The 23,005-nt window shown below is 39.9% G+C and overlaps 1 protein-coding gene across 5 annotated transcripts in view; it reads right to left on the bottom strand.

The window, feature by feature from the left end:
• RBMS1 (RNA binding motif single stranded interacting protein 1) overlaps window positions 1-23,005 on the bottom strand; it is a 149,157-nt gene that overhangs the window by 55,734 nt on the left and 70,418 nt on the right. For all 5 annotated transcript variants that reach the window (XM_035330897.1, XM_035330898.1, XM_035330896.1 and 2 more), the window contains exon 2: window positions 10,182-10,357. In XM_035330897.1, coding sequence (XP_035186788.1) covers window positions 10,182-10,357 — 176 coding nt within the window. The remainder of the gene's footprint in view (window positions 1-10,181; window positions 10,358-23,005) is intronic.

The following is a 23,005-nucleotide window of genomic DNA, read 5'->3' as shown; positions in this document are numbered from 1 at the left end:
AGAAAGAAAGAGAAAGAAAGAAAGAAAGAAAGAAAGAAAGAAAGAAAGAAAGAAAGAAAGAAAGAAAGAAAGAAAGAAAGAAAGAAAGTAAAGAACTAGAGACCGCAGAGTTTATCTGGAACACTGCAGTTGTGTAGCTGAAAATCTCAGCCTTCACTATCAAACAAATTCTAAGCCCAGGTTATGGAGTGCTAAGTGGTTTTAAATCCTAATACTGGCATTAGGAGCTGTGGGCTCCTGCAGGTGCTTGGTGCTTTCTAGGATTACTCTTTGTGAGCACACTGCAAACAAACAGAGATTAAGCTTGCCATTGTCTTGTGGGCATATGTAAGCTTTTCTGTTTTCATTTTGTTAGCACAAAATGACAGAAGCAAGAAACACCAATTCCTTGGTGATTTCACATATGTGCTAAATAAACAAATAATAAATAAATAAAACTAAGTACTGAACTGCAAGGTTCTGCTGCTTTCCAGACTCCAAAAGCTCTTCAGCTCTTCAGTTTATCAGCAGTGTCCTCAAAACCAGAAGCAAATAGCCTGGCTCTTTTTTGGAGTTTAGATATTTTTATTTCTGACATTTAGCGTTTGCAAATAAAAGACTTCAGACTTCTCCCGTATTTGTATTACCCTTGTATAAAGAATTGTTTTTATCATGTTTTTATATCTTCTGACACCATAACATTTATTTCACTATTGCAATCACTCATACATGAAAAAAAAAATCCTTATTAATGCTCCAGAATAATTGGTGCTATTTTGAGAGACTTCTGAAAGCTTGTTAGGGACCATATGTAAAACAAAAAGCTACTCTGGGACTTGCAATACTGACAATGTGTAAGGTCTAAGTGAACAACGTTCTCCTAGGCAAAAACACTGATCCACTGCTCTGTCTTTCAAAGACAGCATGCACAATTACACAGCTGTACAGAACACAGAGAAAACAAACAAACAAAAATTTAAAATACATGTTTGGGGCTAATTAGGTCAATTATGATGGTAAGAATTACCAATTATCAATTAATGCCATGTACTTATTAAGTTAATACCCCAATTGTTAAGTGAAATAATGCACAATTTTTTATTTTAGGGGATTTTTCTTGTGACAGCAAAGCAACAGACTCCAAGATTTTCCTCTTTTGGGAAAATAAAACAGTAAAGTGAGTAAGAGAGGAAATTGAAATGGAAGATGTAGGATAGGAGTACGAATTCAAACATACTTCTACTGAAATTGATTCCGTTAATGATTAACTCAACCCACACAGGTTATTTCAAGTGGAATATTTGTACTAGTAACAGTGTAAAAACAGACCCCAAATCAAAGTCTTCTTTTTTTGTGTGTTTTCGTTGGTGCTTTTTCTTCCGTTTCCATGTATCATAATATTATCTACATCCAAATTAAAATTTGACTTTTTTCTCAGATACTGCACATCTCTCTGCAAAGATTAGGTATTTAAATGTTAATTCTTCTCCCAGAAGCCCTTTAGAAATCTAATTTTCTACAGGGTTGGTTTGAGTCTTCAGTAAGGCACTGTTCAAAGTGAACTAAGGCAGCTGACATTTTTTGAACGTGAAAACATGCTAGAATTTTAGAACTTGTGGGAAAACAATTGAGGACCTAGGTCTAACATTTTGGGATTTCTTTTCCTCTTCATTTATTTTAAGGATAAACACTGATTTTTCTCCCAATTTCCTCAGTTGCAAATTTCACTGGAAGGAACAGTTCTGAATTTACTTGTTAATCTACAATCGCTACTGCTTTCACTCTGCAGGTAGAACACAGATGTTTATTATCTGGGTTTCATACAATCTGGGGGTGTTACTTTTTCAACCCTATATGCAGCTTGGCAGCAACGTGGGAAAAAAAGGTTGAAAGGTTACTGAAAGAAATGGCTGGTCTTATAATGTGTCAACATCAGATGGCTCATTTTTTCCTTTCAGAGAGTTAACATTACATAATTCAGAGCTAAGCAGAACTAACCTTTAGCAAACAGCCAGACTTCACAAGATTTCTAAGAGTTATGTGAAACTGCATTAGATATGAGACATCAGATACAAGAATCTGTTTGCAAATACAGACCCTGCTTTCGACTCCAAATGGTATTCCGTTGAAAAGGAAAGTTTAACGTCAGCATGCTGGGGTAAAAATCAACCTAGGCTCTAAGCCGACTCAGTTCGTAAGTGGTTTCTGAGGGAGACTCCTGCCTAAGCTGTCTTTAAAAGGGTCAGTGTTCGGCATCCGCATTGTGGCTCTCACTATAGAACATATTAGGGCTTGTTAACACTTCCAGTAGTCCCCTGAAATTAAACAACCCTCTTCAAAATGTTCTTGAATTACTGGTTATTCTGATGAACAACTGTGGTGCTATCACCTCCCATCTGAGATGGGCCCCTGCCACCAGGGGAAACTGGGACTGGGACCCTGATCAAAGGCATTCCAGCAGCTGCCACAGAGCTTTTTTTTCCTGCGGCTCTGTGATAGGGAACAAGGGTTGCATCTCTGTAGAACAAATACCTGCAGACTTGCAAATGCTTACACATTTTACAGGCCCTATGGTACCAAATCAGCTTTTTGTTTCCTAGCTAGAGATCTTCCACGGTGGTAAATTTTGTAGATCTGTTTTCCTAGTGCTCCTTTTACAAGCAGCTGCAGCTGAAGCATTCCTTCCCCTCTCCTCGCCCCCACTTCCTAAAGGAAATTCCATGGGATCACCTCTTCTCCGGCCCCACGCTGCAACAAAACTCTCATCCCCTGGGGAAATGGAGCTTGAGCAATCACTGGGTCCCAGCATCTGCAGCTGAAGCCCAAAGGGGGCCGCTTGGTGCACTTGGAGGCAGTTCTCGGTTTTAAGAGGCTGTGCGGAGGAGAGTGGCTGATTGCTGCTAGGCTATTGCCACTAAATGAAATGCTGTGTTAGAAAACCTTTATTTTTTGCTTAAATTTGAAATCTGATCACAAAATTGAAGGAGGAAATTAAAATCATCGTATTTCTTTTAAATTCAAGCTATCTCAAGAGATTTTCTGCATCCAGAGGGTAGGACTCTAAGACAACTTCGCCCCCCCCGCCCCCCCGATTACAATTTCCCCACCCAAAAATAACATAAATATATAATGATATTCTACAAAAAGGCATTATTGTTCAAAGAAGAAAAAAAAAAAAATCCTGAACTCCTCAGAGAGGATTTCAGCATGGGTTTCATTTGATCATGACAATAAAGCTGTCTGAATTTTATTTCTGTCTAATTAAAGTGCAAATATTCAGGGGAAGATAGAGATCCTTTGCATCATGCCATGTCAGTCACTTCGTAATATGACTGCTGATAGCAGTTGCTGAAAAATAAAGGAAATTACTGTTCAAACCAAACATTACCTCTGCAGGCCAGTCCCAATTCCCATGGCACAGCACGCAGATGCCTCACCACGGACTGCGGAAGCCAAGCCCTAACAATACCAGGTCCTGCAGTCTCCATATCAGGAGCAACTGGCTAAAGGACACACAAAACCAAACGCTATTTCATCTCTGATGTAGGAACAGGATACTTTCTTTTGACACCAACCAATTAAAAGCTCATCAGGTGAGGTATCCGTTCCTATGTGGCAGACTGCACCGTGCTGGCACCCAGCTGCTCCTCCACCAGCCTGCCCTGCTGAGGAGCTGGGTGCACCCACAGAGCCCAGCCCTGGAGCAGGGGCTACTGGGGGTATTTCGGTGCTGTTCTGCATCCCCCACACACACACACACAAAAAAAAGCCTGCCTGCATGGGCAGCGCAGCACTGGTGTAATCAGTTACTGAATCTGAGCAACACATCTTCACCATCATTCATGATATGCTCACTCTGAAGAGCAAAACTGGATGAAAAAAGTACAATTAAAGGAATTCTGCTGCAGGTTCTACATACTGAGCAAAACCCAAACCATGCCACAGTCCTTGAAGAAGGAACAAATAAAATGATGCTTTTACCACACAGCATGGAGCTAAACATTAAAATCACACGCTGCTGAGTGGCTAAAGGATTCACCCTCCTAGAACCAAACGCTATTCTGTAAACTGGGCATTATTTATTCAGTGATGTTTGCAGTAATACCATTTAAAAAATTAACGCACACATAAGCCTCTAAAGGAACTCATCCATACAGAACTTCTTTCCACCAAAAAAAATAAAAATAAAAACAATAGATAGGCTTCTCTTCCAGTATAATCAGTACTAACACTGATCCCAAAGGGAACAGTTTAAGGGACAGATGTATCACATAATTACATGACATGAAATGATATTCCACATAATTATGAACACAATATTTCACTGCACCTGACAGACAAATCATGAAAGAAAAATGCAAGAAAAGAGGAGAGAAAGGAACTAAGAGAAAATACTTTAAAGAAAAAAATTGGAGAACTTAGGTTTGAAATGTTCAATTCAGCTTCCCCTGGCCTGCACAGTCTATCTGAAGAGGTCATACTCATGCTACAGACATCTCCTTGGACTGTGAACTGAGCAGCAGAGACCTGTCCAGACCACTCTCCCAGAAGAGTTAAATGCAAAAGATGGTTGAACTATTTCCTAAAGCCCAGCCATGTCTGATTTCTAATGAGATATGCTGAGTAAAATTAGCAGATTTCTTGCTCTGAACTGACTGCAGCCATGACAGCTCCCTGCTACAGTAGATGCTTGAGCTCCAGTTCACAGCTTCTCAGCACTGAGCATATTTGAATGAGATGGGAAATGGCAGCACAGGAGAGGTCACAGTTACATGAGAAGCAAAGAATGTGGAAATGTTAACATGCTAATGGCTGTCGCACAACTTAGTAAAAAAAAAATAAAAAATAGCATTTTTTTAAGAACAGGGAACTGAAACAACAGTTGGGTGCTCCTGTCCTGAAACAGGGAAACATTACAGTATGCAACTATTAAAAAAAATAAGTTCCCATGCTGTGAAAACATAGCACACCTGACTAAAATGTTTCAAATGGCCGTTAGCTTGCCATTTGTTTTACTTATGCCTGGGTTCGTTATGCTGAATATTTAGGAAAGAGTTCTTAAAATAGTCTCTCAGCAAGGTATATGATTTCCCAGTGCACACAAAGCAAAGGCAACCACTACAAGGTTCTGATTTTATGTTCTGACTGTCCTGGCACAGAACAATGGTCTGTCGTGGTAATGATATCACTAACTTTGTTACCTTAAAACAGCTGCTTTCCTAATTGTAATCCCATTAAATATCCACATTATAACCACCCAGGAATAATTTAAGGGGGAAGGCTTAAGTGAAACTGTCCAGAGCAAAAAACAGATTTCAAAAATAGTATATAGACAAAAGACAGCTCAATGGAAGCAACGTAGCACAAGCAAACAGGCTGGAAGGGAGCAGCCCAAAGGGTGGGCTGGCTCAGTGATTTACACTGAACTGAACAGGCAAGACCTGGGCTCAGCCTCAGATTGAAATCTCACCCTGGGACTGGGGATTGTCAGACAGAGGAAGGCTCTGCTGCATTATTCTGATTTAATCATGTAAATGGCACAAAAGAAGGTCTCTGAAGAAACACAGCACTATAGAGATGCCATGCTGCAGGCCAGTAAGTAAATCATAAGCAAGAAAGTGGAAAGCTCAGGGCTTTGGAACCATGCGGCTTGGGCAGAAAGGTCATACACAATGAAGCACAGCACTTAGTGGAAGCCTGGAAAGCACCTAGAAAACGTGTCAAAGCATGTTAGGCTCCTGTCCGAATGTCCCAAGACCCAATCTTTTAAGTCTCTATTCATATAAGCAGTATCAAGATTTCAGTGAAATATATGGAATTAATTTTATCTTACATTTTTTGAGATGCAGATACAAAATGAGCTACAAGGAAGGACCGTCTCACAGCCAGTGAATAGGAATGTACAAGCAAAGCCTAAACAATGTGTTCATAACCAAAAAAAACTAAGACAAAAACAGCTGAAGGAGGCGCATCAAGCAAGTACTGAGAGCTGCCTCGGGGCAAGGGAGTAACATCAGGCCTGGCAGAGGCCACCACTGCTCCAGCAACCCTGTAAAAACAGCACAGTGTGACATGGGCTCACTCAGTACAACAGACCTCATGGTTTGCAAAAAGAAACTGTGCTGCCAAGTCAGCCGGAGGGAGGGAAGCAGAGCGAGTGGCTGCTGAAACCGCTCCACATCCCATGGCCACTGCTGAGGTCAGGCAGCTTCCTGCAGGCTTCCCCTGCAGGCTGTTTACTCCGATTTCTCCTTTCCTCTACTTTTGTCCTTCTATTTAGCTGATTTCTCCTGCATAACTTCCCACAGAAAAGATATATCTGAGGGCCATTGCACCTCTTGCTTTGCCTGCCCTCACATACCTAACGGTGAGCTCTTGTCACAGACAGGAGCGACTCAGGCAGCGTCCCCTCACAACCAGGCCTGTTGTGACATTCCATGACATTCCTGCAGCAAAGAAAACACCTATCTTATTTTGCCCCTGGCATGACTGGGGTCAAGACATTTGTTTTCCCAATGCCTAACAGGAGTAGCAGGCTTGAGTTTGAATGAGCTATTCAGAGACATGGCGGCTTCATTTCCTGCACAAAAGCTGGTAATGCTGCCTGGAAACGGCTTTGCTCCCAGGTAAGCCTTCACAACAACATGTGTCTTTTAATCTTGGTCTTTTAACGTGGTCTTTTAATCTTGGAAAAAAGGAGAATGCTTCACCTGACAAAGCACTAAAAAAGAACTGCACAGATGAAGGTGGAGAGTAGATTTGCAGAGCCATATACTGGCAAAATCGCACTCTCACCACAAGGGCACTTTTCCACCGAAATGGTGAGCAGTTGTTAGGTGTGCTGGTAAATACCGCACAGCTGTGAGACAACAGGAAAGCGAGCCCAACGCTTCTACGATTTGATAAGAAGTTTCTCCAGTGATTCATCAAAAATAATTACTCAAAATATTACTATGGCCAAAATCAGCACTGCTAGCTGTAGTGAGCAGTAACTAAAGCGAACGTATTGACTGAAGGTAATCAAAGGACTGTATGGCCAGACCCACCTACACAAGAACTCTGCAGAGTTTTCTACCTCACATTCTGAGTTGATTATATTGAAAACAGGATTTCTCTGCAATATCCATCACTGAAAATAACTTTTCAGTACAGCATATGATAGAAATCCATGACGATAAGAGGGAAAATCTGTGCAGATGGGATCTTTCTGGCATTTGTGGTGACAATGACGTTTTTCAACCATTATTTCCTCAGCCCACAGGTGTTTTTCCATCTTGTTTGACAACAACCAAAGACAGAAAGCAAAGCCAGTGATCTTTTTCCGTACATCCACTGACAACGGCTGATTGCTAGCCAGCCAGCCCACCTCTGCTGCGCACACAGCAGCCTTCCTAGCCCTTCTGTAACTAGTTCAGCACCAGGGAGGACACTTTCATAGGACAGCAAGACCAGGCCTATGGGGAAAAGGAGCTAAAATTACTCCCAGTAAAATCTAACGCATTTTAAAAAAGCTCAAGAAAACACTTTCGAGATCGGAGTACACAGCAGTTTCTTCATTGACCTCTGTGTCCAAGATGATGTTCTTCATTTTTTTTGTATTACATTAGCTTAAAAATCAACTGTGAACAACTAGTTTTGCTTTCTTACTGTTATCTGATAATTCAATATTCTACACTTTTTCTGAAAATATTGCAAAGAAATGTTCAAATCTAAACCAAAAGTGTTCTTTTAAGCTAAAACAAACAAAAAAATTAAATTAATGAACTCCACAAATACATTTGTTGATTTTTAAACCCTCAACCTTTTCTTCTTTTCCCTATGAATAACTTGGTGGTATTAATTCAATAATAAAAATAATTTAAAAAGGCATGTACATAATTTGTCAATAATATAATCTATTTCAAACACCACATAATCTATTCTCATCTCTTTTCAATGATATTCATGTAAAAGATGATTTATTTCAAGAAGTTTTTAAAATATTTTAAATATCTCAAGCAGAAATGTTGTTGTGAGCTTTCAGGCTGTTAACAGGTTTGCTTTCAGCAATATCTTGTCCTCTATGTCCTAGAAGTTCAGGCAGATTTTTAGGAAGGAAAAAAAAATGCATATGAAACTTTCCATAGTCTAAAAAAGTGAATTACTGAGCTTCTGTGAACAATGAGAGAGTGCAGTCATTTCTATCTTACTGGAACATCGAGCTGCTAAGGGGCTATGTTGGCAGTGAAGTCTAAGGCTCTTAATAGATTACCCAGATTTTTGAAAGATGTTCCAAGCCTAAAAATTCTGGATATCTCACTTGGTTCCTCAGCAGAAATGGAGAATTTTGAGACCGGACTTCCTTTCCACCCAAGCAAGATGTTAAAGAGAAAAATACTTCACAGGAGGAAAAGCAACGCCCTTCCAGGTGCTTAAATTCACTTCAGAATTCATTTAATAACTGCATGGCTGCAGTTCTTGCCAGCTGCTAACTTGCAAAATTCATGCCAATCCAACTAGAATTACATATTGAACAGAAAAAAATAAAAATAAAAATAAATGAGCATCTTTGGCTATCCAAGAGGAAAAGGATTAATCACAGAAAAGTACCGAACATGTCTCTTCTAGGATGCTCATGCATATTGATGACATCTAAGACTGCACACCACAATGTCTTCAGAAAGAGGATCAGGAGCTATAGTAACACTGCCCAAATAGTTGTCACCAGGTGGCTCCAGTGCAAAATAACCTCACAACTCCACCCTAATGTCAGTATGTGGGCCAAGGTTTCTTCATCATCTCAAGAGATAAAAATGGCGAAAAAAAATCTACTTCTGTAAAATAAGCATTTGCAACATGAACTAAAATTCAAGTATCGAGAGGTCATCATCATGTTGGAAGCTGTAAAAACATTCAATTTATCAATGAATCCTTTCAAAGACTGATAATACATTTCCTTTTCCATAAGATATATTGACTTCATTTACTGTTGGCAAAATGACCGAATAGAAATATTTTTTTTATTTCAAGATAATGTAGCAAGTTGCTTTTATTGTAATAGTAAGATGACTGATATGACTATTATCCTGAAAGTCCAAGTTTTGTTTGGAAAAGAAACAAGATTTAATTCTTCTCTATAAATTATGCATCAGATTTTTTTTTCAGCATTCAAAAACAAATGTAAGCTGGGATACAAGACTTTTTTTTTTTTTTTTTTTTTTTGACAGTTTCCCTGGCTATTTTGCTAACTTGCATTGGGATCTTGGACACGTTTTTACATATCCCTAGTCCTATACCTGCTAAACAGAAGATAACACTATTTTGAGAATATGGGACAGTGGTGTTACATGTAAAACCTAATGATTCTCCATTTGTTCAAAAGATTGTTTTCTTAAAGGTGGTATTGCACAAACACTGACTTCAAAATGATCCACAATGTGCACTACGCATTTCAGAATTACTAAGTATTTTAGAAAGTCAGTAAAACATTTAAGAAAGATGATTTTAAACAGTATATACATGACATAATTGCACAGTCTCTAGACATCTGACACATATTTGGAAGTAACTAAAAGGCACACGCTGCTGTAACAATGAGAAAACAATCCCAAGAACTCGCAAAAATCTCATGTTAACAACATTGCCTGAAAACCTTCTGCTAAGCCAAGTCTACCTGGAACTCCAGGCAGTACTGAGTATCCTCATGCAGATCCACTTCTTTAAATCATAATATAATTGTACAGTAATGTACAGCCAACATAAATTAGTCTGAAACTAGGATAAGATTTCAAATGCACATTATAATTTACAGCAATACAGAACAATTGCTCGAGGAGTTTATATCAGCAGATTATGTTAGCACTAAACAGAGGAGAACCTCTATTGCAGGTTCTTAATAGCAAGTTTCACATTCAGGTGTTAATTTTAATTTACCTGTCATATCAACAGCATCAGGCAGCAGTACAGGTGACCATAGCTTTTGCGTGAGCAATACATTGGTCTGTTCACCACTATATTTAAACTTTCTTTGTTTCTCCAAAGTGCCAAACATATTCTGTTCCTACTGTTTTCCATGCAAGCTGAAACTTGCCATCATACTACAGGATGATGATTTTATTTACAAAACTGTTTTTCTTCCCTCACAGCCCAAACATTCATTTTGCATACCTACTACTAGACTTTAAGGTATGATTTTTTAATCTGTATTTAAGTATAGTACTTACGGTTGGCATAATTTTACCAGGTCCTGATCAGTGGTGTTTGGAGGCAGTGCTCTGATGTAAAGGTTTGTTTTACTTAATTGATCCCATCCTGAGTTGCTGCTGCTACTGCTGTTGTTATTACTGCTGGTGGTGCTGGGACTAGGAGGAGCCATTGGGTGGGCTGGTACAATGGACTGCTGCAAAGGAAAAAGAGTGTTAGAGTGAACTACAGACAGCAATCACAGCATGCACATTATCTCAGTCTACAGCAGCCTGTTGACCATTTGGAGCACTGTGTTAAATCCGTACACAGTTACTCATGTATTTTAAACACTCCCACTTTCACGTTGTGTTTGGGACAGGACTCATGGGTGCATCCAAATGCCCAGCTACCACCTGAAGCACGCTCAGGGCATGACACAGATTCAAGTTATATATAACCTCTGCTGAGTACTACTCGTAGAATGTTATCACTCTTCATTGTGGCATCTGATATGAAGATGAAGTAAAAGATATTGTTCTAACAGGTACAAACTAAGTTTATTTCATTCCGCATCATAAAGGAATGTTGCAGCAGACATGAAGATAACATTTCCTTAATCTATCCAGAAATATAAAAATAATTAGTAACTTCTTTTGTCTCTCTGCTGGCTTTTACTACTTCACACAATGCATTAAATATATATCTATATCTATATCCATATATATATATAGGGAGCACAGACAGCTTAAGGACTAGACTTTCAATTGTGTGCCTCAATAGAATTACTGCCACTTATCTCAGTATCTGTGAGTTATTTCAAGAATCTCAAGAAGAAGATTGTATATAATTTCAAATAATCAAAGTTTCAAAAGGAGGTAAGCACACAAACACTTTATATAGTCCTCAGGATATCTGATGCAGTTGTTCTTAAAATCAGATCATAATGAAACTTTAAAATGTCCTGGAGAAAACCTGCAGAAGAGCAATCTTAACCATTTACTTTAACAACAGTATAGCACGGCATGGTACAGAGAGTACAAAAACCAGGTCTGGGATATGGTACGAGAGAAGTACTTGATTATAATAGCTGAAGTTTGCCAGTAAAGGTCTTGTGAACAGTAAGGTTTTTCACTGACAAAAAAAAATTCATTGCATGCGTTCGCTTTCCTGCAAAAGTCTGATCCCCCCACAGCTCAAGAATCTCATAGCAAAGAACCACCTTACAAGCTGCAGAGGAAATGCACTGAAGGAAGAAGAAAGGAAAGGGAAGGAAGAAGAAAGGAAGAAGAAAGGAAAGGGAAGGAAAGGGAAGGAAAGGGAAGGAAAGGGAAGGAAAGGGAAGGAAAGGGAAGGAAAGGGAAGGAAAGGAAAGGAAAGGAAAGGAAAGGAAAGGAAAGGAAAGGAAAGGAAAGGAAAGGAAAGGAAAGGAAAGGAAAGGAAGAGGAAAGGAAAGGAAGAGGAAAGGAAAGGAAGAGGAAAGGAAGAGGAAAGGAAGAGGAAAGGAAAGATTGGAATATAAACTGGAACATGAGTGTAGACTCACTTGTTCCCGCCCCTGTGCCACCCTCTTCTTTGGACTAGTACAAATACTTGTGTAGCCACAGCTGGAACCAAAAAATTATCTTCCCTGGTCTGGTTCACCACATGTGGTTTTATGCTACACAAAAGCTTTGGCTGTCACAAGGCAGGGTACAGGAACGTGTAGGCAGAGAGGAGGGGATTACAGTTTGCGTCTGCTCGAAACGTTTGTGAAACTACAGCCTTCATGCACAAGAAGTGAAACCATTTTGGAGAAAACCTTGGGAAATTAGAATGAAATTGGGAGTGGAAAAAAAGTACAGAGGCACGCGTTCTATCAGATACTTCATGATAATTACGTGTTCCTTTTCCGTGTTTCCCTGGGAAGGTTTTGAAATCTTCCAATTCAGTATATTGCAAAGTTTATTATGCAGCAATACTAGCCTGGAACAGGCTCACTAGAGAATCAACACTGAAGAAACAAAGTTGTTGCCTAATTGAATTGAACTGAAAATTACCAAAAAGAATGAAATATCTTCAAGATAATTTAAAATCTCAGAACTGAGTATCAGTATTTCATTGTCATAGGGCTTTGGGGTTGTTTGGTTGGTTGTTTTTTTAACTAAAGATTATTAGGAACGTTAAAAAAAAAAAAAAAAAAAAAAAAAAAAAAAAGTTTATACTCCAAGTTGAAAAGCTGATCCAGAGTTTCTTCCAGGCATGATTTAAAATGGGAAAAAGATTAAACCCTCCCTCCAAATTTGTAATGGAAACATTGACGGATTTTAACTATAGCAGCACAAGTTGGGCTGTCAGACTGCTCTGCTTCCAGTAATGCCAGGCAATTATTTTTAGGGTTACGAGCAATGCGGAATGAGAGAGCAACTAGATTCAAAACATTTTTCATAGCAAACTGAGCAAACGCAGTCTGACACAGTGCTACTCTTCCCTTGAAGAGGTCTTCAGCAGAGTTCTCACAAGACATGAAGTGACCCAATGTGCAAGGTTTCAAAAAGAACAATTCCCTCGTATGTACATGTATACAGCTTAGATAAAAGTGAACTTGTACATATCAGTCATAACCTTAACCAGTAATTACTACTAGAGACAAGGAGCCTCTACTCTGTTTTGCAGCATCTTTAGTTTGGCTTTGCTGTAACATATTGCAATGGTTTGCCCTTAAATCTTTGGTTTTCTATGGTATGAAGAAGCAGTTTTGTAAAGTCCTGTCTTGTTTAGCAAAAGCAAGAGAGGAAAGTGAATGAGTGAGTGAGCACAGAGAGAAGGAATACCAAATCTCTCTTCCTGTAAAACATAAACACTACATTCTGAGAAATTTAAACTTCTAGTTAAACACGAAGATGCTCTAGTGCTAGTGGTTACATCCAAATATGATGGGAATGCAAATGTGATTACAGTTGTCTTCCTAAGTTTACAGACAGAAGGTTTTTGACTGCTTCCACAGAAACCCATACCTTTACCAGCCTGAAAAGCCTTTCCAAAACACAGATGTTTGGCACGCTGCAGCCTGCAAAACCCTGCAACCCAGTGACACACGGACAGCTGCTAAAGGGCCAGTGACATCTTAAAGACAAGCACCTTATACGTTTTTTATTTTTTACATTTGAACTACTCTTTCAGCTTCTCTCCTGATCAGCTACTGATAAACCTGAAAGATGGAAGTCCCTCTTTGGTTCAGGGCAGCTTTTTCTTTCCTTGTCCAGCCGCAGCTGCTGCACAAGGCTTGGCCCTGGCGGAGCCCGGCTGCTGGAGCCGCGCTGGCAGAGCCTCCCACGCCCGCAGCGTGAGCCAAGAGAGGAGTTTTTCTGCTGGCCTGGTTGCATCACCTCCCCAAACGACACAAGCTAAGCTGATAAAAGTTCTCCTCCGCCGGCACAGCTGCATCCACGCCTGGGGTTTTGCCAGCGTATCGATGTCAGCGAGGATGCATGACTATTTTCCACACCCCTGGCTAATACAGCACTTGCTGGCAAGATGTTTTGCTGCGGAGACCTGGCCAAAGTTTGGGGTTGTTTGTTTGGAAACAGCTTTCATGAACATTAACTGAAAGCTTTTCCAAACTGATTTCAGGCTTTGTAAAAAGTTTGTTGTACAAACTGTAGTCTCTGTTGCAAATTTGTATCAAAAGCTGTTCTTAAGATTTTATCATATGGACTTCACAACAGTTTGCAATAATGTAATAGGAGCAAAACCACATTCATTAATTGTTCTTTTTAATCACTACATCATAAATTAAAACACTGAACATGAACAGAGGAAGAATAAGCTTAAGGAGCAGACCATTTTCTTGTGACAACGTTCCTGCTCACAAGGATCAACAGCCACGCTGGTTTACCATTGCTTCCTCGGAGTTCATTCCCAAAGACAATTGTTGATCATTCTTTCTCCACAGCACTTTCCTTCCTACCATCTTCAGCAAACATTTGAGCAAAAAAAAAGGCCAGAGGGTCCCACCACATGCCATGTGAGCTCCCCACCCAATACTGGAGCCAGCTGTGTGGAGCTGTGTGGACCTGACCCTCAGCTCCAGGATCCTGCCCCCCCAGCCCACCACAGCCCCATCGCAGCAACAGAAAACCACAGGTACAGCCTAGGAAAGGGAAACACTCAATGGCAGAAGAGCCCCTGAGGAGTGCCTCACGCTAAGGAAAGCTGCCTGCCTGTGTCTTCGCCTGCATATAGAGGCAAAATGGGAACGATCACAAGTAAGTATGGAAAAACAGCTGGAGAGTAGACTCTTCTTTATATGAACCAATCTCGTCTGTCTTATAAACTGTTCTGTGCTTAAGGATTGGAAACGGGTCAGAGCAGGATTTTGTCTGCCAAGGAGAAGAATCTTTTCATTGTCAACAAGAAAAACTTACACAAAAAACCACCCAACCCAAACAAAAAGGAACAGCCCAGAGAAATTCCTTTGACCTAGGAGTTGAGCGATACTGATCCTTGTGACTTTCACACTACAAAAGCCCAAGGAAACTCCAGCAAGCTGAAGACACAGACCCAGATAACCATTGTCCCAGACCAGAGCACGATTATTATGGTAGCAATCCATTCACGTCTCTAACTTAGTGTTACAAAAGCGTCTCTGAAGTTATACAACACGCTAGCATTTAATTACAAGTTCCTCTGCTCAGCTAAAATTCCTGATGGGAAAAATACCATGACTTCTACCAATAGAGTAAGTTCTCACACATCTACTCAAACCATAAATTACAGCACACATTAACCATCCAATTTAGCCTGAACTGCTGCTTGGATCGTCCCGTAGTTTCAAAACCTACGATGTAAGCTAGGGCTCAGGAAAATAGAAGATGCCACATCTGGTGAAGCAAAACAGTGTCACACTTCAGCAGCTTAGGGAACATGTTGTCTGGAATAAAATCATGTCCTGAACTGAAGGAAGAAATCCAAACGTTCCTCAGAAATGACCGTTCTGTGATGAAGACAGTTGCTTTATCAACTTCCTTTAGACAAGGCATCATTAAACTGACCGTTTAGTGCATGCTGCAAACTGACAGCTGTACGGGGATGCCATTTTGAGTGTCCTGCCCTATTTTGTTTCATGTTTTCCATCATCATGTCTGAAATGTTATGGCAAGCAAAACTGAATTTCTGGAGGCCTCTCCAAGTCCAATTCTCAATGGATGTGAGTCAACCAGTAGGAATAGGAAGATCTGCTGCTGCAGTCCCATCTCCTCCCTTAGGGTAGGTTCTCTGACTGTTGTTCTTCGCTCTGTCAGCACTTGTCACAAAGATGCAGCAAGTCAGCTGCTTTCTAAGCATTTTCAAGATTGTACTAATATAAACTGTAGAGAGACTCTCGGGAGCCTTGTCCTCCAGACTCTCATTGAGAACCTTCTCGGGAGAAAAAGACCCGGGACCTCCCCCCTCCTCCTTTAAACCACTGTCCTTAAGTTCACTATGAATGGGGGAAGAACGTGGTCTCAGTGGTGCTGTGGGAATCAACAGGGCTATTCCAGCAAGGGTGGTTTACTACACAAAGCTGAGACCATGGATATTGTGTCTCATGATCATACAGAGCTGTTTGCACAGCCAGGATCCAAGCCTATTCCATCTTGCTTTATACAGTGGAGATGGCTGCTGGTGCTCCAGCTACACGGAGAAGAAACAAGTAGGTGTTGGAAGAGGCAGGACCCCGTGGGTGGAGGCTGGCAGCAAGCAGAGACTCTCCCTGTTATGACACATCACAGACAACCCAGGAACACCTGGAGACCCAGCCCTGGGTTTCTTAAAAAAAAAAAAATCCCTATTTTGGCATGGAAGAAATATGACAAAAGTACTACAGCTGGCACTACGATAAAGATGAACTGCAACTAAAAGGCTGAGAGTCAAGTACTCAAAAATCACACAGAACTGGAAACCCCCTCCCTCCCGTGTGACTCCTTAGCACATAAGTTTTAAGAAGAACTTTGCCATATAAAGAGAGGTTTATGCCCTATTCCTTGCCTGCCTTTATGTTAAAGCCAAGTCCTCTGAAAATTATTTTTCTAAAATACAGACAACAATATTTTCTACGCTGAAAGAAAACATAAGGAAATAAAAAATATATATACGGATAACGTATCTATGAAAATAAAATCAGCTATTTTCACTTTGACTTTTTTAAATTAATATTGTCTTTCTTCTCTAGTCCGTTACGTTCTAAGTCATTTAAATTATCTTGCCATTAAGAACCAGAAAAGTTTCTGGTAAAATCCAGGAAAGCAGCCAATTTGCTTTTTTTTCTGAGAAATTTAAGAGGCCTTTCCTTAAAATACAGAAATGCAAGAGTAAATAGATGCTTTTCTTAGCCTCCCTGTAAAAAGCTGTTTATAGAGCGTGGTTTTATTAGCACTGAAATGAGACAGTTTAGCATAAACCCTTAGTCACAGCTCAGAGGCTCCTAACAATTTCAATCCTAGAACGTCCTGCTTATAACTCAAGTCCTCTCCCCTCTGACAGCTCTTTTGCTCAGGGTGGTTAAGAGGACAAAATATCTTTCACAGTAACTTAGCAGGACTACATTTGTTCTCAGCAGAAAGCAATGATTACTAACTAACAACAGAAGGTACCATTCCAGCCTGTTACAAACTGTTGTATTCCTGAACTTTTAGAGGACCTGAAACTAATAGTATTTAAATTACAAGTACTAAGGTTTAGTAGAACAGCAATCTCCTACCAGTAAGGAAATAAATACAGCTCCAAATCTATGCATTTCCATTTTATGAAGACACTTGAAAAAGGGGAGCATAATTACGGCAACATTGAAACATATGACAAAACCCATGCTGATGCTACCCAATTGTTTTTTTCCTCCCTCCAAGAATTATTTTTTTTTCATTATTTTTTAATAAAAAAGGAGCTCTAATTTGGGGATGGCAGGAGAGGTTGCAACAACAGAGCAAGCAAGGGATGCAGAAGCTCCTCCTGGTTCAGGTAGCTCTTCTCATTGATAATGGAAAAGCTTCAAAGCTCCAAGGAGCTCATCTCATCAAGTTCATCCCACTGGGGATTTTCAAGCGTTCCACTGACTGACTCCCCTCATCCAGAGACAAACAGAAGGTGATGGATACAAGAAACTAGCCGCACCACAGCACAAAACCTATCACAAATGAGAAAGAAGGGAGTGCTGAACTGGCTAAGCCCCTGTTCTTTTGCTGAAGCTATTAGTTCCTCTCCCTTCTGCTTGCTCATCATGAATCACAACATCCTTGTCCCTCTGTTTTATACTGGATTCCCTGGACAATATTGGTACCATGCCCTTGCCATGACAACATTATAGATACATCTAAAGCAAAATATTTGAGTTTTAGCTTCTGAAACCTGAAAAGGCCACAGCAAGCCAACAGTCAACCTAGGTTAAAACAACTGAAAAAGAAAGTCAAGATGCTGAAGTACCTGAAGAAAGAGCGCTTGGTACTGAGATCTACTGGACAGAAAAACATGTGCATGTTTTTGTGGTTAGTCCTTCACTGAGCAATAGACACAAAAGAATTCACTGCCAGCTTCCTTCTTGACTCTAGTAAAAACACAGACTTGCTTCCTCCAGTGCAACCAGCCAAGGCTTTTGCTCAGGATCCAGACAGAAAAGAGTACTGAATCCTGAGCCTATGTTGAAGTTTTTGTTCCAGGCTGAGGATTCAGGCTGCAATTAGAAGAAAACACATCCCTTTGTAGAGAGGCTTAACTCACACACCAATGGGTTTACACAAGGCTCTGAATGGCAGCAAGTCCAGCACGCAGCACTGAATGCAACTAACAAAAATCATTAAAAAAAAAAAAATGCCACCAAGGCAAGCATGTGGAGGGAGGGGTTCTCACCACATCTAAGGCAGCATCTAAGAGGTTTAAGGGAAAAAGTGCAGAAATGTAGCATCTGCCTCTGACAAATGACTATTTCAGCACTCACAGTGTTAAGAGGTTTAGAAATCCCTAAACTACATGGTCACAGCAGTCCCTTCTCACTGGATATATGATTTTGCTTAAACATTCATGTAACAGGAAACTCCTACTCACTACTACCATTTAAAAACTCTTCAGGTGTCAGCCCAAATCAGATCAATATCAAATAAAAATGACAAGTTTTCAGGCAATTGTTCTACTTCATGAAAGCGTTCAAATTCCCAGGACATAAAAAAATATATAAATAAAAAAATGAGTCAAACTGCAGCTGGCACATATAGAACTCCCATAAATAGTTTTGTTTCTCAGTCAGCCATGAAATGTCCTGCTTTTCCTTTTTTCTTTTTTTTTTTTTAATTTTGTTTTTTAAAGGGGAAGAGGAAGACCCAGGGAATTTCACAGCAGTCAGCCAAACTTCAATTCCCGGAAATATTCTGGAACAAATTATTAAACAATCAGTTTACAAGAATCTGGATGATAATAGAATGACAAAAAAGCAGACAGAAAAGATCTGTCAAAAACAGATCACATCATCAAAACAATCTAATTTTCTTCACTGCCAGGATAACCAGCTTAGTGGATAAGGTAGAGGCAGTAAATATCTATAGATCTTGACTGAGACCTCTGACGCTGTCAGGTGACATTTTTCATCAGGAAAAAAAAAAAAATATATATATATATATAAAAAAAAAACACGCCTTGATCAGCAGTTTCCTTTCTAATGGACTCTGTAGCAGAAAGTGAGATATGGACTGGAGTGGAGACCACAAACACAGTGCACAGCTTGCACTGTCACGGGAAGGGAAGAAGCAGAGCAAAAAGCACACTGAGCAGCATCACTGATACCATCACTTCCTCTTCCTCCCAACCCTTAAATTCATGGTGCATCCTAACCTTGCTGTTTTTAATCTCTTCTTAATAAGTAAAATTATTCCGTACAGGACTGAACATCAGAAGGCGCAGCAATTCCTCAAAATAGAAAATACCTGACTATGATAATACGATGCCCCTGTCATTTTTTCAAGAAAGAAAAACTAAAAACAACCTGATATCTACTATGATCAAAAATCCAAAGGAAAGATGGCAATTAATTATTCTTATTCATCAAATCTGGAAACAAGCACACTGAAATCTGAAAATAAAGAACATGCATTATCCTTTTATTGTACTTAGAGTGTATGCAATGGGGAGAAGTAGCATACCAGAAGCGGCACCAACAGGTGGGACTTAAATGTATGGAAACTGTAGGACGTGGATACACCCTGGGTATTTTCTTGCTCCCTTGCAGGAAAGTAAGACAGCAATGTATAGCAGGTAACCATTTCTCTTAGTGAATCCTGCAAAACTAAGCCATGGGTGTGAGATGGCATCACATAAGGCTCCTGCTCCGAGGACAGACCCCTGCATTGGAATGCAGCAGATCACCTGCACAGCTGTGATATTGGTCACCCTTTGTGTCATTAGCTATTCTGAACTTTAGCTTCCACTGCTAACAAATGGGGCGATGGACAATATCCAATGTAATCCAAAACTTAGAGGTTTCAAGTATTTAGGTTTATGATATATTAAGATGTATATTTTTACGGGCATAGGTAATTAAGTTCTTTGTTTCATAAACGGTAGTAGTGAATATGCAACGTTCTTGAAGCCATCCTCATTTTCAACAACTAAGGATGCCATCCATCATCTCATTTTGGTGCTTAGTCCAGCTACGTTCATATAACTCATGAAGTTGCTGATGGGATTCCTAGGATCACGGTAAAAAAGGAGTACAATGCAGACATGGAGATACTCACCCAGGCTTATTCAGAGAACTGCTTGAATACTGGTACTACTGGCAGTACAGTAGAAAGTACGTCTGCTCAACCTCTATTTCTTTAGGAGATTATAGGGAAAAAAAAAAAAAAGTTTTCTTTTGAAAATTAAAAATTCTGCAGAAAAAAATCTGCTCTTTCCTGAAATATTTTTTTACTGCTCTTCCATATTATGTTAAACTAATACAAGGTTTCTAATAAGCTTTAAATATTTTTTTTTACTTATAAAGCATCACAGGCTTCATGAGGTACATAGATAAACTGCAGTTTTTTATTTCAGACTTTTTTTATTGTATATAGTGTCTTTTTATTATTATTTCTTTCTGTTTTCCAAATTCTCATTTTTCCCCCCCAAACTGCAATCTCAGCATTCTGCTCATCTGGCTAGGCTATCCACCCTCCCTCCATCGACAGCAATTACAGGACAGAAACGGCACAGCATTGAAGATGCACGTCAAAAGAAGCATCTGCTTTTTTGGCAAACTCCACACTCTTGGTGGCATTGGAATTACTGCTATACTGTTTGTCACAGGGTTAGACCACAGATGGCTCTTTTGGCTGACATGGGATCCGCTATGTCATTTTCTGTTTATTGAAGTTAAAAAAATAAATTGAAGAAGTTGTGCCTGACCATGTATGAGGGAGTCAGTTCTTATTCAAATCCCTTTGTCTACAATTGCTGGTTCCATATGGGCAGTATTCCATACCAGCACTGTGGCATCATTGTTACTGTGCACCCCTCCATGCTATTTTAAAGAACAAAACGTATCTTCTTCTTGGCAAGGCCACCATTCTGTTATGCCAGTATTCAGTAAGTAGCACTGTGCAGTACAGCCCCCAGCCCATTCCTGCTTCTCCTGCTGTGTTCTTTGAAGACGTAGATGGGACTGTAGAGGCAGCTGGCTCTGGCCCTTTTTTCTACATTCCTAAATCTTAATCTTTCTCTGGCAGACAACGCCCATCTCACTGCAGCCAGCAACTCCAACAGAAGGAAAGGTGGCACGTCAGAAAAAGCCCTCTAGAAAAGAAGCCAGTTTTGTAACACTTCGTCATCTAGATGGAATCCAGACAACCCCAGCAACACGCTCTCTTGAGATACACAGCTTATGCTTTAAAGTATAGATCAGTTTAGCATTCATTTTGCAAATGTATTCAGTATTCAGTTCACAAATGTTTTTCCTTTTTTAATTGCCTAATGCTTTGTGTCTTCAGACCTAACTAGAGGTTATCAACAAAGAGCGTGCTAGTATAGAAGCACCATGCAAGTGCATCATGAAGGTTACTGTAACACCGATGCCAAGAAGATCCAACTCTGTTGCTCAGCAGCTTATGTCCCTGTGCTACCTTACAGTTAAGCCTGCGTAAGTCATAATGGTAGCATCATACACCCCGTCCGTGGCAACAAATGACTCCTCATCAGAAGAACACAACTGAGCATTGCTGCACTCCCTACCTACTTCACCGCAAGGATTTGCATGGTCCTTTATAACATTTGCCATGGAACTCATCTGTGCTGTGCTGGAAGTTCTTTTCATCTTTTTGTCCCTCACTTTTGAAATTTCAAGAAGTGCCCTTGTGGTTCTTACATTCTGCAATACGATAAAAGCGCAGCAGATACAACTCATTATAACCAACAGACTGGAAGAGGACATAGACCACATTACTGGTAAGGTATTAAGGCAAGTCTCAGGCACAACTCCTAGAAAAACACAGACAGAAATGGTATAATTAATTTATGTTAATATTAAATGTAATTAGGAAAAGTCCTGGTGATATTAATGTATATTTAGTCAACATATTAAAAAAAAAAAAAAGAGAGAATACAGCAGAGAAAAAAGGACTATGAAAGATTCTCTCTACTTTCAAAGTTGACTGCTAGTTTTCCCCAGTACTTTTATACAGATTTAGAAGTACTCAGTAAAACAATTGTCTCCTTTTTTGCCACCATGACTACCCCCACCCCATCCCTATCCCCAGAAAAAGGGCCTTTGACTGGACTTTTATTTCAGGGGAAATTTTTGATTTCCTTTCTTTTTTTTCCTGAAAAACTGAATGCAGCTTTTGGCTGCTGTGGTGCACTCTGAGGATGGAAGCAGCCACTGATACAAACGTCGGAGAAGATCAAGTGTTCCACTTTAACACTGACTTCAGACCCTTTTGTATTACCCCTAGCCATAGCATGTTATCTGTTCCCCAAATGTTTGAAAGCTGCCCATCCATCTAACAAAATGGGTACAGAGATCAATAGTATCTTTCTTCCAGCAGGCTCCCAGACAGATAAAGCTATAAGCTAGTCTACGTCTGCAATACCATCAGGGACGACCAGGGGCACGTATGGTAACCTTCTGTATTTTATCCTTCTACTCATCTCCTTTTCAAATCGTGACAAAGTTCATATACTGGGATCCTTCCATAAGTAACCAACATTTTTAAAAACCTGAATTCAGAACTCAAATTTTGAATGTAATGTTTCTAATGAGTGTCTTGTAGCTGTGATGGCAGCCATAAAATATAACTGGAGTAAAAATCTAGAAAGAAATCTTACTTCAGGCATGCACAGGACTGTGTGTACTTGAAATCTCCTTGTTGTGTTTTTTTTCCCCCCAAAACTGACTTTGTATAACATTTGAGTTCTAAAGCAACCTGACTTTGATTTGAAAACCAAAGTAACCATATTTTAATGACATTCCAACTAATTCAAGAAGCACCAACAGTAAATGCAACACAGGATTTAGTACTCCACTGCCTTCTCTGCTCTGAAGCCATAAGGGAAGCATAACGTATTTTTACAGTTACTTCAGCACAGGTTGAGGTGACTATCTGCAGATAGCTGATAGCCACTTTCAGTAGAAACAGTAAGGAATGCTAAGAATTTGTGCTAACTTTGCCATGGTATTTTGACATTCAAGAAGACCATAGTTGAGACCATGCTACTTCAACTGGTCTACATACAACGTCTGACACTCAGTGTGCAATTCTTTGTCAGGGTGAATACATCTCCAAAATGGGATTCTCCCTCACAGGAAGAAAACCCTAGCTGAATGGAAGCAGCCAAGTATTACTAAATTAGCAACGTAGCTGATTTTAGAACAAGAGCAAGATCAGTA

The sequence above is a fragment of the Oxyura jamaicensis genome, chromosome 7, assembly GCF_011077185.1.
Source record: "Oxyura jamaicensis isolate SHBP4307 breed ruddy duck chromosome 7, BPBGC_Ojam_1.0, whole genome shotgun sequence".
NCBI lineage: Eukaryota > Metazoa > Chordata > Aves > Anseriformes > Anatidae > Oxyura > Oxyura jamaicensis.
This window is presented reverse-complemented; position numbering and strand designations above follow the sequence as displayed.